Genomic DNA, 20,823 nt, shown 5'->3' on the forward strand with positions numbered 1-20,823 from the left:
ATTTATTCCCTTGCGTAGGACTTTTATGTCGATTAGCAACCGGCATCTATGATAGTGTTATTAAAGTCCTCTAATGGCGGTTTAAATCCACTTTAAAGAGACGATTTAAAACCAAAATTAAAGAGGTACAATGTTGGTTCTAAACGACATCTATGATCGTATTATTAAAACCCTTTAATATCGATTAGACTTTAATGTCGATTTAAAACTGACATTAAGGAAGCCTTAAACCGACATTATAAATTGTCTTTTGTATCCGTTTTTTATGACACCAAATAGTTTAAAAACTGTCATACTCTGTCATAGGTTATGTAAAAAAAAATGTTCAGTGTCATTAATTGCATGCTAGCTAGCTAAAAATATCTCTTCCATGGTATATAACACAATTCTCAACAAACACAATTTATTTCATTTACAACAAAGAAAGTGACAAAATCGTTTAATTAAGTAACCTATTACCAAATTACATCGATCAATTTATACACAAAGCTTGACAAAATCGTTTAATTAAGTAACCTATTACCAAATTACATCGATCGATTTATACACAAAGCTTGACAAAATCGTTTAATTAAGTAACCTATTACCAAATTACATCGATCAATTTATACACAAAGCTTTCAAAATCTAACAAACGAGGGAGTTGTTGTCTATTAGGAAGGATTGTAGAGTTGCTGTCCCAAAATATCTACAAGGAAGATATGCTCACTTAACTACATAAAATAGATATTTTAAAATAAATGAATTATACCAAAAAATTTGAACAAATTATAAAACTTATATTTAACTTACACAAAGCATGAAAGACTTAAAATCATATAATTTAGAGAACCAACACATATTAAATTCCTATAATTAAAACAATCTAACTTTCAAGTCATAAGGTGAGTTATGGAAGGGATGATATCAATTACAAAACAATATCTAAAATGCACGTAAAAATAGATAGCTTGGAGGATAATTTGCAAATACAGAGAATGAGAATATGTTATAATTTCTAAGCTTTTAAAATAAACTTCACTTAAAAATCTACATATTCTATGTTCTCACTGGTAACAAACATTAAAAAAAAACTGTACAAGTAAACTTTAAGAAACTATGCCGAACAACTAGTTACATTATAGATCTAAGTATTTAAATTTATGAACCACACATGTAAACTCGTTGGCGCATTACAAAAAAGTTCATGCATGCACAGGTTCCTCACAAACTTTGTTACCAAACGATGTGGAGGTGAGGATTCAAACATTTGTTTTATATATAGTTGTGCTATGTTCATGTTAGACATTTTTGCTTTATTGTATTCTAATCATAATTATCAAACTTAATACTTCTTCTATCAAACCAACTAAATAGTCATCTCACTGAAAAACAGACAAACTAATCTTTATAATCAACCCTGGCATAATATGAAGGGGCATTGGATTAATTTAACCGTAGATTTTCTTGAGTCATCATCACAACTAAAATTAGCAAAATATAGCAACTAAAACTAAATAAATTGACCAAGTCATGTAATTTTACCAATTTGGCTTACATTAACAATTTGTTCCTTATTAAGCTTAATCAGTGGAAAACTAATAAAGAGAACAGGGTTTCTTTCGTGTTCCCAAGAAAAGCAAAACACATACACAAACATGAACATAAATCTTGTAGCATTTCAAGTTGTAACTAACCCTTTAAACTTGTCAATTAACATGTAGAGTGGGCGGTGCACCAATTTCATCAGGTGTAGCTCCCATCTATAAAACCTAAACCAAAAGTTTAAACTTAAAAAGAAATAGAGCTAAATAACAACTTTACAAATAGACGGTAATCTGAATAATGAATATAGAATTTGAAAACAACAGCAAGGTGGAAGGAAGAACAAGTATGATATTCTTTACAACACCCTTAAAAAACCATTAGAAAATGTATCAGTAGGGGCATTTGTGAACAAGAGCGGGTGAGTAGTTAACAAAAGATGCAAGCAGATAATATGTATCTTCTAAGAGACCAACCACAAGTTCAGATATAAAGAATATCCATCACTTCAGTGATGTGAAAAATTCAAGACTACTATGTACCTGAGTTAGTGAATATGTAACTCCCGGAATGCCAAAAATCCCAGCCCTCTTAAGAGCCTATAGATGTGCACATTGGGAGATGGACAATGGGAGATAGTTAGTTGCTATATCTCTTCTAGTTCTAACACTTACTGGTAGCCAGCGATTTGAATCAAAGTGATCAAAAGGAAGTTGCGAATTCGGTTTGCTGTCTGAAATAAAATTCAAGAGAAACCAAAAGGGAAAAATTGTAAGACAATGTTAAATTTTCTAAAAACAAAAATTATGATAAGACAAACCCATCATTGATGCAAATGATCTTCATGCTACATGCATTGCATCAACATTGCAAGTAAATATCGTTGAGACAGCATAAGAATCTTTGTGGAGACATAATAAGAGGTGCAGGGTTCACACAACAGTTCAATGGTAATAGAATTCACTGCAAGGATTAAAGAAAAAAGAAAGACAATAAGAGACTCAAATCCAAGAGAAGGGACTTCCAGGTTTAATTCTATCAGCATCAAATGCCCACTTCATCTGTTTTAATTAAAACAAATAACAAGGAAACTGCAATGCTCATTCCTCTCCATGATCACTTACATGCCCCAGAAGAGCTCTAATTTCTTAAATTTTTCGTTATTTGTGTTTTCATTTAAAAGAACTGTATGCATTTTCAAAAAATCTTTTCTTTGAAATACCTATTGCTTGTGCTTTCGCCCATGAATTTTAATAGTTGCACAAAACAAGATACAATTACTCAGACCTAAATACAATATCAGCCCCAAAATTTCTTCCTCATCTCCACTTGATCCATGAAATAGAGAAGACAAATAGAGGCAGTAAAATCGAAGTCTTGCTGATCTAAATCCTCCAAAAAATGCACCATAAGAACAGCAAGAACTGGCAATATTAAGACGTGAAGAACCACATATTATGATATTACATCATTAAAAGAAAAAAACCCATTACTGGACTCTGGCAAGCTGATTTTTCGCAGCGATGAACTAAGTTTTTGCTCATAACTGGATGATCAATTTTTGTATAATGCTTCTCATAACTGGCTAAGTTTTTGCTCATATATAATGTGGCAATATCTAACCAATAGCCAACTTCTTTTTCACTTCTAAACAAAAATGTCAAACGAGGCAATACAGTTTCAATTGCAGAACACCTAACAATAGCCTAAAAAATGTGAGTTGCAATTGCAATTGAAGAGAAGCTGATGGACATATGTTGTTATCGGAATAGGTGAATGAAAAGCAAAAGGTTCAACCTTACAATATAAGAAGCATCTTTGGTGCAGACTTTACACAGAGCAGAATTGGGCTCAAAGAACTGTGCATTCTGTAATAGAATACTAGTGACTTCAGCACAGAAAAAAAGAAATCCAAGTATTCAAATTGACAGACAAGACAGGAGTTAAAATTAGAAGTTCAAGATGTAAGAAACTGCAAAAAGAAATTTTTATAAAATTGGGTATCATATAATGTAAAACCTCCAGATGTCATTTCTTATGGTACAACAAAATTCTACCAGAAAAAAGCAACCTCCATTATAACAAAAGAACTCCACAAGCGAAGCCTGGTTCTAGAACATGTATCGTCTGGAAAAATTGGTTCTAAAACATCTATCGTCTATAAAAATTTATCATAAAGGTAAGAGGATCCGTACAACTATCATCTAATTTTTCTTCATCTCTTTCCAAACCATGTTCAAGCATATATGCTACCAGCAAAATCCATGAAAATTAAACTATTAAACAATAGAAAAACAAAGAATTACTTTAAAAAGTGTAGCCCAAGTCTTTCTATAAATTTTCTTGATTCTTCATTCTATAAATGTGAATGGGTTGTTGTGGGAGATAGCCAGAGGACAGAGTAAGACGTGCGTGTGGCCGGAGAACAGAACGATTAACATACAAAATACATCAAATTAACGATTTCAACACCGATTGTATTACCTAATAGAAACTACTGCTTAAATGAGTTAGGAAATCAAAATCATAAACATTTTCACAAACCTCTAGGAAGCAAGAGGCGGACACGGCCAGGGGTCAAGACACCCTGTTTCATTGGGAATCCTTGCTTGTCACAATCTCCCATAATCTTGAAAATATATCCCTTAAATTCCTGGAAATAGGAGCATCATCATCAGTTAGACTCAGTCACAGAAACTGGGAACTAAGATTTTATTAATGAAAGAAGATCAAACATAGGTCCCCGAGGGAATCTCCACTGCTTCCTGGGAGATCTTCTTGTCAAAGAAAGCACGACTAAACAAATTGAAGAAATAATTTCAGTTCATTACGAAAGTAAAACTAAAGAAAATATGATGATAAATAAATGTGCAAACAGAAAAAGGGAATGGCTAAAATCTTTCTTCCAGATCAAATAAAATTAAGAAAAGATTATCGCTTTAAAAACTCTTGTTTTGCAAAAAACAATAAGGAGAAAAACAAACCACTAATCCAACAATGAAAACTGACAAATGTCACAGCAGCTAAATTTCCAGAGATGTCAATAAACAAGCCTATCTAAAATTTTCCATACCTGCAAGGCTAAAAAATTAACACAACAACTAACACAGAAAATACATCGAATTAACGATTTCAACACTGCTCCACCATTCAAAAGGGAAGCCATAAATTTTACTATACATTTCCAAAACCCTAGTTTCAGAAAGCCGTAGTATTGAAATCAGAGATATAAGCATGGGAAAAACAAACAAAATACACGGATTCTAGTAGCAAACTTAACACTTTCACGCCACCAGTTCAATGTATTTATGTAAAAAGTTAAAGATATGAACAACAGAAAGCAAATTCGGAATGAAAACAACAGATTGAAGAAGAAAAAAGGGATTAGAAAGCTAACAGTTTCTTGTCATCATCAATTTCCAGCTTCTTCTGACAACCAGTAGTCGGATTTGCGATATTACACTGAAAAACACGAGACCTCCAAGTTAGAATTGAAGAGAAAATAAGGAGAGATCCAAGAAGAGAGAAATCTAAGAACCAGTTTGTTAACGTGGTTTTCTTTTTTTCTTTTTTGTTTTATGTTTTCGGTTTCTCGTTTTCTTTTTTTTTGAATAAGAAACAATGACGAGTTTAATATGTGTTTGTATTTCTTTGTTTCTTAAAAAACGAAACAAAACATAAAAATTGTGTTTTATAACTGTTTTTTATTTTTTGATTTTCTTTCAAATTTTTTATTTTATTTTATTTACATTTAATTCAATTAAACATCAAACAAAAATATACCTCTTCCATTAAACATAAGATTTTCTACTAATCTTATGGAGAATGAGATTGAACTCCTCCATTAAACATAAGGTTTTCTACTAATCTTATGGAGAACGAGATTGAAGATTGAGATCTGAAGAACAAAACCGACAAGAGGAAGACGAAAACTTACGATGAAGAGGAGGACCAAAACCCACGACAAAGGGACAAACCTTCATGTTCGAACAATGAGATTGAAGCAGCGGCTGCTGAAAAAAGACCAGTAAAAAATAAACACTTCGGAGGTTTATTTTAAATATCGTAAATGAAATAAATATTTAAAAATTTATTGTACTTTCAGAAATATTTATTACAATATTGTAGTTTTTAATCATTTTTAAAATATTTTGTCTTTTCTCTTATTGGTGAACATTTATTACATCACTGTTCCTCCCTCTTTTTTTTCTAATATTTTTGTGAAAATTCAAATTTTGTTATTATCTTCCTTCCTGGAAAATGAGAAATTTACATGGATATTTTTAAATAATTAAATAATTATATTTTTACCTTTAAATCAAACCCTATTGAGAATTGAAATTTTATATTCATTTCTCACTAATTTTTTTGAAAATTTATAATTTATTTTTTTAATTATTAAAAATATGTTTAAAATTATTGATAATGACATGTAGACAGAAAAAGTAAGTGTAAATTTTTTTTAATAACCAAATTACATTAATTTAAAAGATAAAAGAAATATTTAGTTATTTAAATATTGTAGTTCAAAAAATATTTAGTGTAATATTGTATATATTTAAATAGGTCGGGTGTTGAAGACCTATTAGTTGGTGTGATCCCACCAGCTGCTAATAAAATAAACTTAAAATATAAAGAAAATTGGGTCATGATTGGATAAATTTATGATTTGGTGTGATCCCACCTGCTAATAAAATAAACAGATCAAGAGTAAGTCTCACGTGATTAACAACACAATTTCTAGGACTTGATAATGATGCATAAGAGAAAATCGTCATTCGATATGCAAGAGCATACATTTTACAATTGATGGGTGGAAATCTATTTTCTGATAAATCAGGTAGTTTTGTGCATTTGATGTTCCTGCCATTATTGGGAGATTTACATGAGGCGAGTTGATACTTACGGGGTGGAGCGTCCTTGGCATGGTTGTATAGACAACTATGCAAAACATCGAAGCGAGATGTCCGTGCATTGCTGGTTAATTAATACTTCTTCAAATATGAGTTTGGAAATGATTTCTCACAATAGCTCCACAACTTAGACATACAAACAATCATCTAATACCTAGACGAGCATACGGTTCACGATACAATATTTTATTTTAATTTATATCAAACAATAGTTTAATATTAGAGGAGTGATATAATTAATTCAAAATCTATAATATTACTTTATTAATATAGATGGAGAAACCAATTTTGTGTAACTAGATCAACTACTCATGTAGTTAGTCAGTATAGATAAATGTTCGATCTTCTTCAACGTGATCAGGTACGTTGATACTGAAATTTTAGTTTCTTTTATACATTAGTAAACATATATTTATTTATTTTTAATGTAATGTGTGATGTTTCAGATTATTTGGGAGCCTTACAAAAATGTGATTGATAATTTGCCAAATTTTTGTAAGAACGATCAAGATATATGACGGACCATCAGTCTTCTCATATGTTTTCATATTGGTGAGTGACATCAACTGAATAGAATGCTCAAACAGTTCGGCCTTAAACAAAATATCCCAGTAAAATACAATATTGAGTCACTTCTACATAACATTGACTTGAAATTTACGAATTGGTCAGACAGGATTGCACATTTAGTAGTGCGATGGTGGTCTCGTAGAAGATTTAAGACAAGAGGAGTTTTGGTTAAGCAATTTGATATGGATGTAACTAAAAAATACATCCAGGTATAATAATATAACGAGGCTCTACATCACTCGACCAAGAGTAATTGTAGGTCATCTAGTAAATATTTAAATATTGATAATTACTTAAATTATTTACTCAATTAAATATTTCTTTCTTTTCTTTTACAATTCATAGAGATCGAATAATGCAAGACTTCGTGATGTTGCAGATGATCCACAAAAAGTCCTTCATATATGTAATAATAATGAAAGGTACATGAAGGAGATACATAATATGTACGATCTACCTATTGTACCTCCACTAGTTCATAGGGGACATGTCCGAGTGGAAGAACTTGAACTCGATGAAGTTTTCCATAATGTGGAAGAAGTGCATCCTATGACACAAACACATAGCCAAACTGGTTATGGTACTCCAATGATGATGATGCCAACATTTGGAGCAGAATATTGTAATTCTGAGGTCGGTATAGGAAATTATGATTCAAGTACCGATCCATTGTCTTCATACATGGATGCCAGTCCATCAACTTCTTACACATGATCACGGACGTGGCCATGGAGAACATAACAAATATATGTATTATGAAGCACCTGTAGAGATATTACATCGACAAGAGTACCAACAAGAACCAGAGAACCAAGAGGAGCCAGAACAACATAGAGTTCAGAGTCGACGATAACAACCAACTCGAAATCAACAACGTCCAGGTTGTGAAACACATTGATATTTTTTAATCTTCTAAATGAATGTAATTGGGTCATTAAAAAATATTTTAATTTAGATTTAATTTTTATCAATTACATGTCATTATTAAAAAAACAATTCAAAAATCATTTTTAATAATAAAAATACAATTAAAAATTTCCACAAAATTAGTGATATTAAAAGAAAGAGAATATGAAAATTTAAATTAATATAAATTTAATTTTCTTTTTAAAAAGAGAGAAAATACAATGTTCAAGAACCAAAGACATAGGAGAGAGAGAAAACTATGTCTTGGGGAGAGAGAAAAAAAACTACAATATTTATATAAATATTTTAATATCTACAATATTTCAATAATTATTTTCTAAAACTACATTATTTATCTAAATCTCCCGTTTTAAAACCTGCGCCTATGGAAATTTATATTTGCACTCCAATATTTGAAACAACAAAACTAAATAAAAAAGAAATATTACTTTTACAAAAAAAATAATAAATAAAAATATGTTTAATGTTGGTTTTAAACCGACATTAATCCTTTGATGTTGGTTTGATAGTGACATTAAAGATCCACGTTTTAAAAACTGACACCAAATATTTATGTTCATTTTTTCTGATTGACATCATATGTCATATTTCTTCTACTTCTACTATTACTGTAATAATATCAATGATAGATTTTTATTACTATCTAATAGTAAAAGATAATTTTTATTACTCTGCAGTGATAGATAATAATAGAGGTTTATCCTTAATAATACTTTTTTTTTTATCACTAATGGATAGTGATAGAAAGCGTTAAAAATCTAGTATTGATATATACTTATTTAACCTTTTATTTGTTTAAGGGTTGTGTTAAGTAGTAAAGTGTAGTTTGTCTTTATATGTAGCCACCTTGATAAATTTGAGGCCAAAAAGACAACTGAAACCCACTGTATGTTGATAAACTAAGAATAAATGTGTACCACTATTTATTTATTTTGTTATTCTGACCTTATCAATGTAATGTGATAGATTTCAAGTAAGAAATAAAAGTTTATCAATAGTAAAAAATGGTAAAATAAATAAGTGATAGACTTATATCATTGATATAGGGTATCACTAATGTCACTGGTAAAGATATATCATTATTAATATAATAGACTAAAACTATTAATATATAGCTTTTCTATCACCCATATCAGTGGTACCAATGATAATCTTCCACCGATATAATCTAATGGACATGGTCGTTTGCCAGCCAAATTCACGAAGATTGATAATTATCAATTTGAATTATCAAATTTTATGTGATGTATAATGCTCTCTCCCTACCATCATTTCACCTCTTTTTGTCACCATACTCATGAGAACAACCCTTAGATACCTCAATAACAACAAACTCAAGAGAAATATTGCCTAAGTAGTGAATGTGGTGTGGATTCGTTTCTATGGTAGTTAGGAGTTTTTCTTGAAATTTGGTGATGGACCTTAACATATATGATCAACCTTCTGTGATTGTGAAGTGTTTTCTAAAGTAGATCTTGGGGTGATCTGTTGGTCATATATATCCTATCTTACGAAGGAGTTCTCATATAGTTTAAAAGTCCAAGTATCACAAGTAAAGTGGAAAAGTCCAAGTATCACAAGTAAAGTGGAAAAGTCCAAGTATCACAAGTAAAGTGGTTTTCATTTGTCGTTGAAAAAAATAAAAAGTTCTCGTTGAAACCAAATCTAACCATTAAAGAGGAAACAATAAGTTAGACTATTTTATTGCCATTGTAATTACTGTATATTTATAAATAAGTATGTTGTTGGAATCATTTGATTTTATATTATTGACATGTCTTTCTTGGCACACCTTTCCTTAGACAAAGATAGTGTTGCAGTGAACAAAGTTTTTAAGTCCTATGAAAAGTCTTTTTGTATTTTTTTTCTACACTCCACAATTGTTGGAACATTTCTTTTAGATAATTCTTCTTTCAATTTAAAACGTAGTTTATCTTGTACTCATCTTGCATTTTTAAATTTGACATATAAATCGTTCCAAATGTAAATTCACACCTAATAAATTAATACCAAATAGTTATCTAATCAGACTTAACATTTTTCACAATGTATCCTTCAATATTCTTTCCAGCATTACACATTATTTCCCATGCAAAATAAATCCAACTCGTATCAACATTTGAAACAAGTAAGAAACTGTAACAATCAAAGGAACTTAGATTCAATCCCCCACCACCACACACACACGCACACAGAATCTCTCCCGCCTCCCAATTTTATCTTTTCTCTTTCTTTTTTTCTTTTTAAATAAAAAACACATAACATTTAAGTATTTAATACATTTCATCAATTGATATCTAAAAAAATTCAAATCATGCATTTTCCAAACATGATTAGTTTAATTTAGAATTAAAAAAAAACCCATATTGGACACAAACTACAAAATGATGTTTTTCTTTTACAACATTATATTCAACAAAAACACAGCTGCATTCGAGTGATCCTAAGAATGAAGTTTTTCTTTTCCAACATTATATTCAACAAAAAAAAAAAAAAAAAAAACCTAGGACATGTAAATTAATTACATACAAAACTCTTATCGGCTACCACAAAGTGCCATCGTCAAGTCTAGATTAACACCAATTTTCGGCTGTTCCCTTCCATAGGACCAACTCCAACTATCTCTGTAATCATCATTATTATTGTTATCGTCCAACTTTGAACTTGAAGATGAAATTGCTTCACTCATTTCACTGCTTGAATGGTGATAATGGTGTTGTAAAGATAGGGACAAAGATAGTTCAAAACATTTGCTTTCTTTAATCTTCTCTGCTCTTTCATGGGCCTCTTGTTTCATCATCTGTGACATTAAACAAAAAGTTTAATTAATTAGTAAAAAATAAAGCCTTCCAAATTTAAATTTAAAAATACATTTATTATTATTATTATTGTCATTGTTTTAGGTAAATGGGGGTTTTCTCAAGTTACAAGATGTGAAATGATATCCCTTTACTCCAAGTTTGCCTCGAGAGTGGAGTAATCAGAGGCAGTTTTTCATGCATAAAATTACGTTCAGACATGACCCAACTCAACCTTTTTTCTTTCCGGTGCCCATCTTAAAATTAGTCAAACTCTCTCAATATATTTATACATACAGATCAAGCCAAAAATAAAAATATTAGAGTGACTATATCATGCCGGCGGAAGTCGGTTTATTATTTATACAGTATACTATATTAACAATTTTTTTAAAAAAATGTTACCATTCAATTGGTTGCAATTAACTTAAACTTGTCCCTCTTCCCATTTATTGCTTTAGAAGTTTAATCTAGTAAGAAAAGTATTGTGGTTCTTAAAAGAATAGTAACGACTAGTACAGTGTAATTCTACTCACATTGGAAGGATATTTATCGAAACAACACAATAATTTCTACTGCAAGTAAAATGAGTATGAACATTATGAATATTAGTATCACAAAAAAATGAATAGATGATGATACTTCCACTATAGTTTAACACCCATAAATTAAATATAAATGTGGTATCATCCATCAAGATGAATACAAAGTTATAATGTGAACGAAAGAAGCGGATAATATTCTATTAATAATAAAAATTTAAAAGTTTCCACAAGAAAGAAAAGGAAAAGAAAGCTCCCAGACCCCACACAATAATTTTTCAAAGTATAGAAAAAAAAAATGTTTCAAATAAATGAGAAAAAATTAACTGACTTTTTATTTTCAAAACCTACCATATTTCATTTCCCTTTTGTGTACATGTGAAATAACAAATGCGACAGTTTTCCGACAAGATAATAGAAAAAGTGAGGTTGTAATCCCAAACAAGTAGTTGGTCATAAACCCTAAACCCAAATCCCAATTTCTTCATTTTCACTTACGTTTATGCAACACATTTTCATATTTCTTACTAAAATTAAACCCTTTTATTAATAATTTAGTTATTTTTCTTTTTTTAAAATCAGTCATATTTAGTTTAAAATTAGTCATCTTTTCTCTTAATTTCAGAAATTTCTAGTCAAATTTAAAAAATGATTAGGTTTTAAAAATTAGACTCCTGGTCAGTAATAGTTTTATTTTTTACATCTCTATTCACTTCTAAATTTCTAACTTTTTTTCTCATTTGTTTTTATCAACATTTTCAAAACCAAGTCTAAGTTTTAAGAATTCAAAAAGTTATTTCTAAAAATTTGTTCATGCTCATGGAATTATATTAAGAATAAGAGTACAACTCTTGTATTTAGATAAAATGCAAATTATTGTAAAAAATTGTGGAAAGATAAACTTCATTTCAAAGTTAAAAAATCAAGCAATTAAAAAGACCCATATTTTCAAATTTTCAAATGGTAACTTGGTTTATTTTAAACTTTTCAGCGGAGAAAATATCTAAATAACAAAATTTAAAAGTTAGAGGTAGAATGTAAGTGTGGAGGATAAATTTTTCAAAAACAAAAATTCAAGAACTAAGATCGAGTTCGATAATCATTTTAATTTCATTGGTTTTTGAAATTTAAAAATTAAGCTTACAAATTTCAATTTCATTCATTCATTTTCTAACTCTATAGATGCATAAAACTAAATTTTATATAAAATATAAAAACAAAAATAAAATAGTTACGGATCGAAATCGATTTCAAAAATAGTTAACAAAAGAAAAAAAGGTAAAAGCTACCAACATTTTTGAAGTATCACCACCAAATCCCAACACTACACATTGACAACCAAGACTCCTAACCTAATTAATGGGAGAAGTTCTGAACTCAACTTCTTCAATCAGTTGAACTATAAATTCAGATTGACAATTTCTATTCTTACCAAAAAAAAAAAAAAAAAAAACACAGTAAATAAGACAAAATAATACAAAGGGAATTATGGAAAACTTTACCACACATCCCTTCTTAATAAAGCTGTTGTTAGTACGTACGAAAAAATAAAAATAAAAATACCTTGAAAGCATGATTAGCCGTAGCGGATTGGTTGAGTATAAAGCCGTCTGATTCAGAATCACACATTTTCTTTCTCTTTATATTCTCTCTTTCTCCATTATTACCATTACCATAATATTCTTCATTTCTTGATATTATTCTTTCTTCCCACCCTATTTTTACTCTAAAATTCAAACATAAAATCTATTAGTTTAAAATAACAATTACAACTATAAAAGTAATGCTAATAATGTTGAACTTTATTGTTATACCCACCTTTTTGAAGCTGGACTTTGAATTGTTCTTGATCTATAAATTATTCTACCTCCCTTTACCACTTCTTCTTCTACACACCCGTCTTCGCCCTCGTCATCTTCCAAATTACTTACCTTTCTTTGAAGGGTTGAAGAGCAACTTCTATCTATTAATATATAAAAAGAAAACCAATTATTATTCAATAGAGAAAATGTGTGTATGAGAAAATTAATAATATTAGGAGATTAAAGGAAGGGAAGACTTTTTGTTTCATTTGAATCATCTTAAGAATGAACTAAAAATAACAAAAATAGAAAGAGTGGGGTAATATAATAAATGGAGTGGTTTATATTTTGGTTAGTAAAGATGGGATTTCAGAGATTTAAAGAAATTAATTTAATCTAATTACCCAAAAAGAAATTGAAATTATTAGTACCTTGTCTTCCCATATCTGCCCTCATACTTCTATACATCTGTCACATACAAACAAAACGAGTAAAATGAATTAAAATGAGAAATGTGTAACGCAAGATATAATATTTACGAAAAAAAGACGAAAGAAATAATAATATCTGGTAGGAAAAAATAAAAGAAAAAAGAAGACCTGAAGATGACTCTTTACGTGTGAAATGGTGAGTCCTTTCACATCCATGAGCTGTAGAACAAGCTTAGGGGTTGCCTCTAACAATTCCAAAAAAATAAAAAATAAAAAACATAAATCTTATCTTAATAAAGAAAAAGAAAGAAAAAAAGACATACTTTGATGGCCACCAAGTCTTTCAATGGCAAGAACAAAGGAATGATGAAGATCAGGAGTCCATCTTAATCTTGGGACTTTGGATCTAATGTATTGTCTTACACTTCCATTTCTTCCACAACTATTACTACTCATTTTCTTTCTCTCTAAATTCTAAAAAATGATTTTAGTGTAGAAGAAAGAAAGAGGGGGTTTATATAGAGAAGAAAAATGAAAGAAAAATAAAAGAAAAAAGAAAAAAAGAAAGATCACGAGAAAGGGAAAAGACGAAGGAGAGTTCTGAAAATTCCTTAAAGAGATTTCTGAGGAAATAGGAGGGTGAGGGTGCTGCTTCTGATTTCTGCTTTTTTTCTGTGTACTAACCAACAAATACAAAGTATCATTACCATAACACAAATATCAAAATAATAGAGAGAGAAACGGAAACAGAAACCGAGTTTTTTCTTTTTTTTTTTTTTGTTCTTTTTTTTACTTTTTGAAATCATTACATCTAAATATACCAACTGCTTCACTTTGACTCTCTTTGTTTATTGGAATTGGAGTTTTATTATTATTATTATTATTTTGTCTTTATTAAATACTATTCCAATATATACGCCAACGTCGTCATGATCACAAAAGTTTCCATCGTGTTTTATTTTTATTTTTTGAATTTGTGAAAGGGTGGGATTTATTATTCTCCTTCCAAAAAAGTACTATTATTATTATTATTATTTTATTCTTGGAACGCTCGCCTCAGTACTAGAATTAAACACTCCTTCGTCTCTCCATCACTCTATGAAATGACGGCTTTGCCCTTCTTCCACTTCCCTGAATGGATAAGATCCTTGCTCTGCTCTTCCTCTCTCCCTTCTTCCTCTCCTTATGTCACACAAGGAAATTCCTTTTTCTTTTTTATCTAAAATAAATAAATATTGATTAGTTTTCATAAATATAATAAAATACCAAATTATTTACTATTCATATGATAAAATAAAAAACTCATGAAACTAGTATTTTTTCTAAATATTTCAAGTTTTGTATGACTCTGGTTTGTTCAGTCTCATCTTTTTTTGTAATTTTTCTTTTATATTTTTTTTGAAATCATAATCACTGCCCTACAATTATTATTATTTGTTTTTCATTATACTTCTGCTATTATTATATTTTTTTAAAAAAATTAATCATCAATCTTGTATTGTTTTTTCAATTGTGGACAGAGATGAACTACATGATCGATTACTATAAGGCTTTTCAAAATTATCATTTATCATGAACTACATAATCATGTATCATGAACTACATCATCATTTATCATGAACTATATGGTCGTGTATCATCAACTACATGGTCTTGTATCATTAACTACGTGGTCGTATATCATGATTTACACGATCGTTTACTAGGAGTTTTTAAAACCATCGTTTATCATGAACTACTTGATTGTGTATCATAAAATACACATGATCGTGTATCATTATCTACACCTAAGCTTTTTCAAAACCATCGTTTACCTGAATTAATTATTCATGTATCATGAACTACTGTGATCATGTATCATTTCTTACATGATGATCGTGTTGTTGGGATTTATGTCCTAAAACTCGTAGATTGTAAATATAATCCATTGACCGTTATTAATAAAGTGTTATTATTAAATAATTGTTATTGATTAAATTATTAGTTTTGTCTTAATAACCCAAATCCAATTAACTAACATCCTAAACTGTTTAATGAGTCTTGAACAGTATGTAGAGACATATAGGGATCGATGTTCAAAATCAACTTAAAGGGTCTATAGTATAGGGATAAGGCTGGGTACCTTATCCAAGTAACACTATTGATACAACTCATTTTGTATTTGATACAAACGCAATGATCCAACGCGTTCGTGTAGTTGACATGCGAGTGAGGGTATCCTATGCAATGAGTTTTCATAAGACCGGACCGCAAATTAGTAAGCACTAGATGTAACTCCGTTAACTAGTTAGGTTTCTATTTCACTAGGATGACCTAGGTAGCTTAGTCTTAATTCTGAGTGTGTTATGAACTCCTGTTCGCGGGAGATTGTCCTTTGATTTGTACGGGTGAGAGTAACCAGATCGCCGGCTCAATAAGCTTATCATTTTGGGGAAAAGATCGAGTGAGGAGCTGAAAACATAATTACACAAGATGGAATTCACTCCTTCCCTACTTTAGGGTAAATAGATGAGTGTTCCCTTAAATGATGTCTCCAGGTCTTGAACAAAGAGTCATACCCTCTCCATGGCACGAGAGGGGTTTCTGTTTATTGGTAGGACCATAAACAGGTTGTTCATTGGAGGAGCACTGGTATTTAAGGATTAGAGGTAACCCAAGGGTAATAAGATAAATTGACCCAGCTGGTGTTACGAACACACGTGATGGACTAACTTACTATTATTGGTCTATATCCGTGGACACAGAAATATATCTACAGTGAGAAGAGTTCAGTTGTGAGCTTTTAGTAGAGTGTACACACAGTTAACGAATATTGATTAATGTGGTTAATGAGTTTAGCCAATTAATCTCATGTCGTTGTAACTTCTGATTTGTAGGTTTATTAGGTCTCATTCCTAGCTCGTAAAGGGTAATGAGATTTATTTATATTGGTTGTAATTTGAAATGTTCAAATATACTTAGGGAATTAGTTTAATATATAGTGATACATTATAATATTGTTTGTGAAACTTTATTATAAAATTTTTGGATATGATTCGAAATTAATTTATGAGAGAAAATATTTGAATAAGTTCAAATATTAATGTGAATTGGATTCATATTAAATTTATTGGTTACGAGAGAAACTTATATTTGAATATGATTCAAATTTAATTTAAGTTAAATATCTTATATTTAACTTAGTTATTAATTAATTGGAACATTAATTAATAATTTAGTTTTATTTAATTAAATTTGATTTATTAAATTTATAAAATGATATTATAGAGATATTAATTAAATATGATTTAATTAATTATATTAATATAAATGTGTAAGATATTGATTCTCGTATCTTATCTTTAAAAGCATGCTTAGAATTTATTTAGAATTTTGATTCTAAAATTTTGCCAATGTACCTGTATTTTAAGATTCCAAAATTAATTTGAGAAACGATTCTTTAAATTATTCCGCTGCCATAGAACTTTTATCCCTTCACGTGTATCATGATCGTTTAGAAGAGGAATTACACACGCGCGTGTGATCGGTGTTGATACTACATACACGATCATGTATCATTTCCTATACTATCATGTATCATTTCCTATACTATCATGTACCATTTCATACATGATCACGTATCATGATCATTTAGAATAAAAATTACACACACGTGTGTGGTTGATTAATTGCGTGTTGACTAAGACATTTTTCAGTATTTTTCATTGTGGGCTTCTTTCGTTTTAATAATTGTTCTATACAGGATAAATATTTTGTCTGTTTGTTATATTTTTACAATAAGTGTCAGTTTGTTATATTTTTGTGTTTTAATATTATCATTTTTTAAAAAATATTGTTTGTATGATGGTGAAAAATTGTATTATAATATATTTTCCTCCATGAATCACTCGTTTTGAACTTCTATTATATATTAGATTGTTTTTAAATATAATGTACTGAACCTATTTTGTAAATGTTAATTTTAATAAATATAACATACCGATAAAATATTTGACCCACGTAACCAAATGAAAAAGCCTATGAAGCTGACCATATTTTAAAATATTTTAGGTTTGCCCTTCTTTTACATCGTCCTTCTCGTTTCTTCTGCGATTTTTTCCATCATCTTCTCTTCTTTTGCAATTTTTTTTAAATATTTTCATTTTCCATTCCATCTTATTTCTTCTGCAATTTTTGTTTTCCTTTTCATCGTCTTTTTCTCTTTTTCTGCAATTTTCTTTTATTTTTTTGCCAAATATAAAAAATCATTAAAAAATTTGTTGGAATATTGGATAGCCAAATCTAAACGATGATGTACAAAAAATTGCCAAATCTAAACGATTGTGTATAAAAAACTTCAAAAATCATTTAGATTTGAGTAGACAAATTTAAATTATCAAATATAAAAAATCGTGTACCAAATATAAATTATCGCATACTAAATCTAAACGATCGTGTACAAAAAATCTTGAAAAAATAGTTGAGATTTGGTTACCCAAATTTAGACGATAGTGCACCAAATATTTTTGAAAAAAATTGTTTAGATTTAGCTACCCAAAATCTAAACAATCAAATCTAAAAGATCGTGTACCAAATCTAAACGATCGTAAAAAAAAAAAATCTTTAAAAAATTGTTTAGATTTGGTTATTCAAATTTAAACGATCGTGTACTGAAGAATTGCCAAAACTAAACGATTGTGTACCAAAGAATCTTGAAAAAATAGTTTATCTAGGAAAGAAAGTGATTTAAAAAGCAACCATTTTAGTGGATCACGTTGAAGCAAGGCGATGCGAGAAAGGCACAAGTTGCAAGCAAGATACAACAAGCATTTTGATGTTCAACGCAAGTTGAGGCTAGTGTTGAAAATTAGGAAAATTCTAGAAAATTTTCTAGTTGTGCTTAATTAATGGGCAACGTACATGTAAGAGAGCCTGGTTTGAAAAGTTATTAAGTCTACACGTGTACCATTTCAAGTAGGAGCTAGAAAGCTTAAGGAAAATTAAGGATGACTAATTTGATTTTGGATAGTATAAATGGAGATGAAAGGTCAAAAGAAGGAATATTATGCCAAAATTCTTATAGTTACTCTATTGAAAAGAAGAAACACTATGCGAGAAGAGGATTTTAGGGGACTAGACGTTTTGAAGAAGGAAATTAGTACATGAGTGATCTTTCTAAGGTTGATTCATCTTCTAAAGTTTCATGACTGGTTTGTAATATATATGTTGTTTTATACGTTAATGTTTATAAGAAGAATGATCTTTGAAGGAAGCATTCGTGTATTGTTTCAAGTAAAGTTTTATGTTTGATGATTGTGATGCTTGTATTTGAGTAAACCATTAGCTTTATACCTATAAATGAGCTAGCTATTATGTTCACTCAATAAGTAAAGACAACCATGTAGAAAAGGACTGCATGGCGCGTCACACCTTAATCCGCCAGACAACCAAAACGTAAGAAGTAGTGCGGATAAGACGAGATTTTGCTTACCTTTGTAATTGGTCTTATCACTAAGCTTATTCTCAACTCATTTTAAACTATCAAGCAAAACTCAAAATGCAATGGTAGTCAACCTTAAACGCCAAATGCGATAAATAACATAACCAAAATGTACACTTTATTAATAACAGGCGTTTGGTAATAACATACAATTACAACACCTTGACCAAATATAATTAACATTTATCAAAACTCTTTAACGTCTGATGACTTTCTCAACTCGCCACAAGCCTTTCAACCTTCTTCTTTACTTGGCGTAAACGTCTGTTCCTGGAAGATGAGATTTTTAAAACGTAAGTCTAAAAGACTTAGTGAGGTTTTATGAAATCATTTTCGCAATGCCCTTTGTTAATTCCTTTTCGCCAAATTATAAATTCTAACACAAATCATTTTATCAATAAATACTTCATTTTGCAAAACATATCAAAATGTTTGTAATCATTTTTACAGATTAACTCGCGAATCACATCAATATTCATTTCGCATAAACACCCATTAGCCAATTATTCTTGGTCTCATTACCTTCCGTGTAGACTACTGTATCAACAACATTCGTGAACATATAGATTCGTCCTTGTTGCTCAAGTCGTTAAGATTTATACACTCCTCTCAATGTATAAGCCAACTTCTTATCACCATGTAGCCCCATACACACATGGTGGTGAATATAAAAAATAACATCATCTCAAGGAAATAACTAAGGCTTTGAAAACCATTTTATAGTATTGAAATCATAATCATCAAATCAAGCATTAACATTATAAATCATGCTTGAAAATATATAAAATTTTCATAGAAATCTCTTTTGAAACACTTCTCTGCAATCAATAAAGAGAAATTATAATAAAGTTTTTAACATAAATTCATTTAAGAGAAAACACTCACCACATTTTACCAAAGATCCTTCTCCTCTTTCTCTTTTTGCGGAGCCTTCTCGCTGAACAAACCGCAACACTTAACACTTTATTTTTCTTCTTCTCGCCAAAGCAAAACAACAACATTTTAGTTTTTTTTTTAAATAAAATCTTCTTGCTTCCTTAATGACCAAGTCCTTATTTATAGAGCCCTTTAACTAACTTAGTCATGCTTAAACTCTTCTCAGTTCGCAAGCTCCTGTTTAAAACTCTACACGTCGTGTAAATTTAATGTTAATCCAACCATGCTTAAATCCTTAATCTTACATGTTAACCCCTGTCAAATCAGATTTGACATCTTCTTCGCTAGATCTTTCTTCTCGCCTAACTCCATTCTGTGAAATAACTTCAACCAATCAACATAGCTTTCGAAGGTCTTAATGTAATACCTCTTTTTTTTTCGCAAAACTTTCTTGCAAATTACCTTCTTAATCGCAAAACTTATACTTAACCATAAAAGTTTTATCTTTTAATCCTTTCCATGGATTGATTCAAACACCAACTTCTTATCTCGAAGGGTTACTTCAAAACGCCTCTTCTTATCCAAAACGCAAATTTTCAAAACACTTAAGCAAAATTTTGTTCTTATACTCAAATTAGAAATAAGTCTCACATGGAAAAATGAAGCTAACTAATGCGTAAAAAGAGTGTATTGAGCTTAGCGGCCGGAGCAACGAAAAATGAACTAGAAAATTCTCTAAGGGATGATGTTGATGAAAAGGACACTACAATAGTCTATACATGATAATGATTCATATTCTTGGTGAATGAAATATGAAAGGTTAATGTGAGAATTATGATTTATTGAAAGAGGCGTTGAAGCATGGTCTATGAAAATTATTTTATGTATCGTATTTGACTTATGATTTAAGTTTCCCTACCTCAGGTAACCAAGCTTTAAGGCCAAGTTGGGATAAGAAATG

General features: G+C 29.9%; 1 protein-coding gene and 1 long non-coding RNA gene across 4 annotated transcripts; both read right to left on the reverse strand.

Annotated features, from left to right (window-relative positions):
• Positions 1-386: 386 nt before the first annotated feature.
• Positions 387-5,157, reverse strand: LOC105435480. 3 transcript variants are annotated; one of them, XR_969506.2, is made up of 6 exons: positions 4,922-5,157; positions 4,069-4,177; positions 3,322-3,392; positions 2,067-2,257; positions 1,677-1,751; positions 387-713 (listed from the first exon to the last, which is right to left on the reverse strand). It is a non-coding gene; the product is annotated as an uncharacterized LOC105435480 (long non-coding RNA). The 3 variants fall into 3 exon arrangements; XR_969505.2 differs by having other exon boundaries at positions 387-688; positions 4,922-5,156; XR_969504.2 differs by lacking the exon at positions 387-713 and having other exon boundaries at positions 1,406-1,751; positions 4,922-5,154.
• Positions 5,158-10,300: 5,143 nt separating this feature from the next.
• LOC105435479 (putative Myb family transcription factor At1g14600) lies at positions 10,301-14,270 on the reverse strand. The gene is made up of 6 exons (XM_011656797.2): positions 13,831-14,270; positions 13,676-13,752; positions 13,508-13,544; positions 13,093-13,237; positions 12,838-13,000; positions 10,301-10,734 (listed from the first exon to the last, which is right to left on the reverse strand). The coding sequence occupies exons 1-6, from the start codon at positions 13,961-13,963 to the stop codon at positions 10,471-10,473; spliced, it is 819 nt and encodes a 272-aa protein (XP_011655099.1). The 5' UTR covers positions 13,964-14,270; the 3' UTR covers positions 10,301-10,470.
• Positions 14,271-20,823: the final 6,553 nt, after the last annotated feature.

Source organism: Cucumis sativus, chromosome 5 (assembly GCF_000004075.3).
Source record: "Cucumis sativus cultivar 9930 chromosome 5, Cucumber_9930_V3, whole genome shotgun sequence".
Lineage (NCBI taxonomy): Eukaryota > Viridiplantae > Streptophyta > Magnoliopsida > Cucurbitales > Cucurbitaceae > Cucumis > Cucumis sativus.

Coding starts and splice junctions, on each gene's coding strand:
- LOC105435479 (XM_011656797.2), bottom strand. CDS start 13,963: ATGAGTAGTAATAGTTGTGGAAGAAATGGAAGTGTAAGACAATACATT. Junction 13,753..13,830: donor AAGACTTGGTGGCCATCAAA/GTATGTCTTTTT, acceptor TGGAATTGTTAG/AGGCAACCCCTAAGCTTGTT. Junction 10,735..12,837: donor CGGCTAATCATGCTTTCAAG/GTATTTTTATTT, acceptor TTAATGTCACAG/ATGATGAAACAAGAGGCCCA.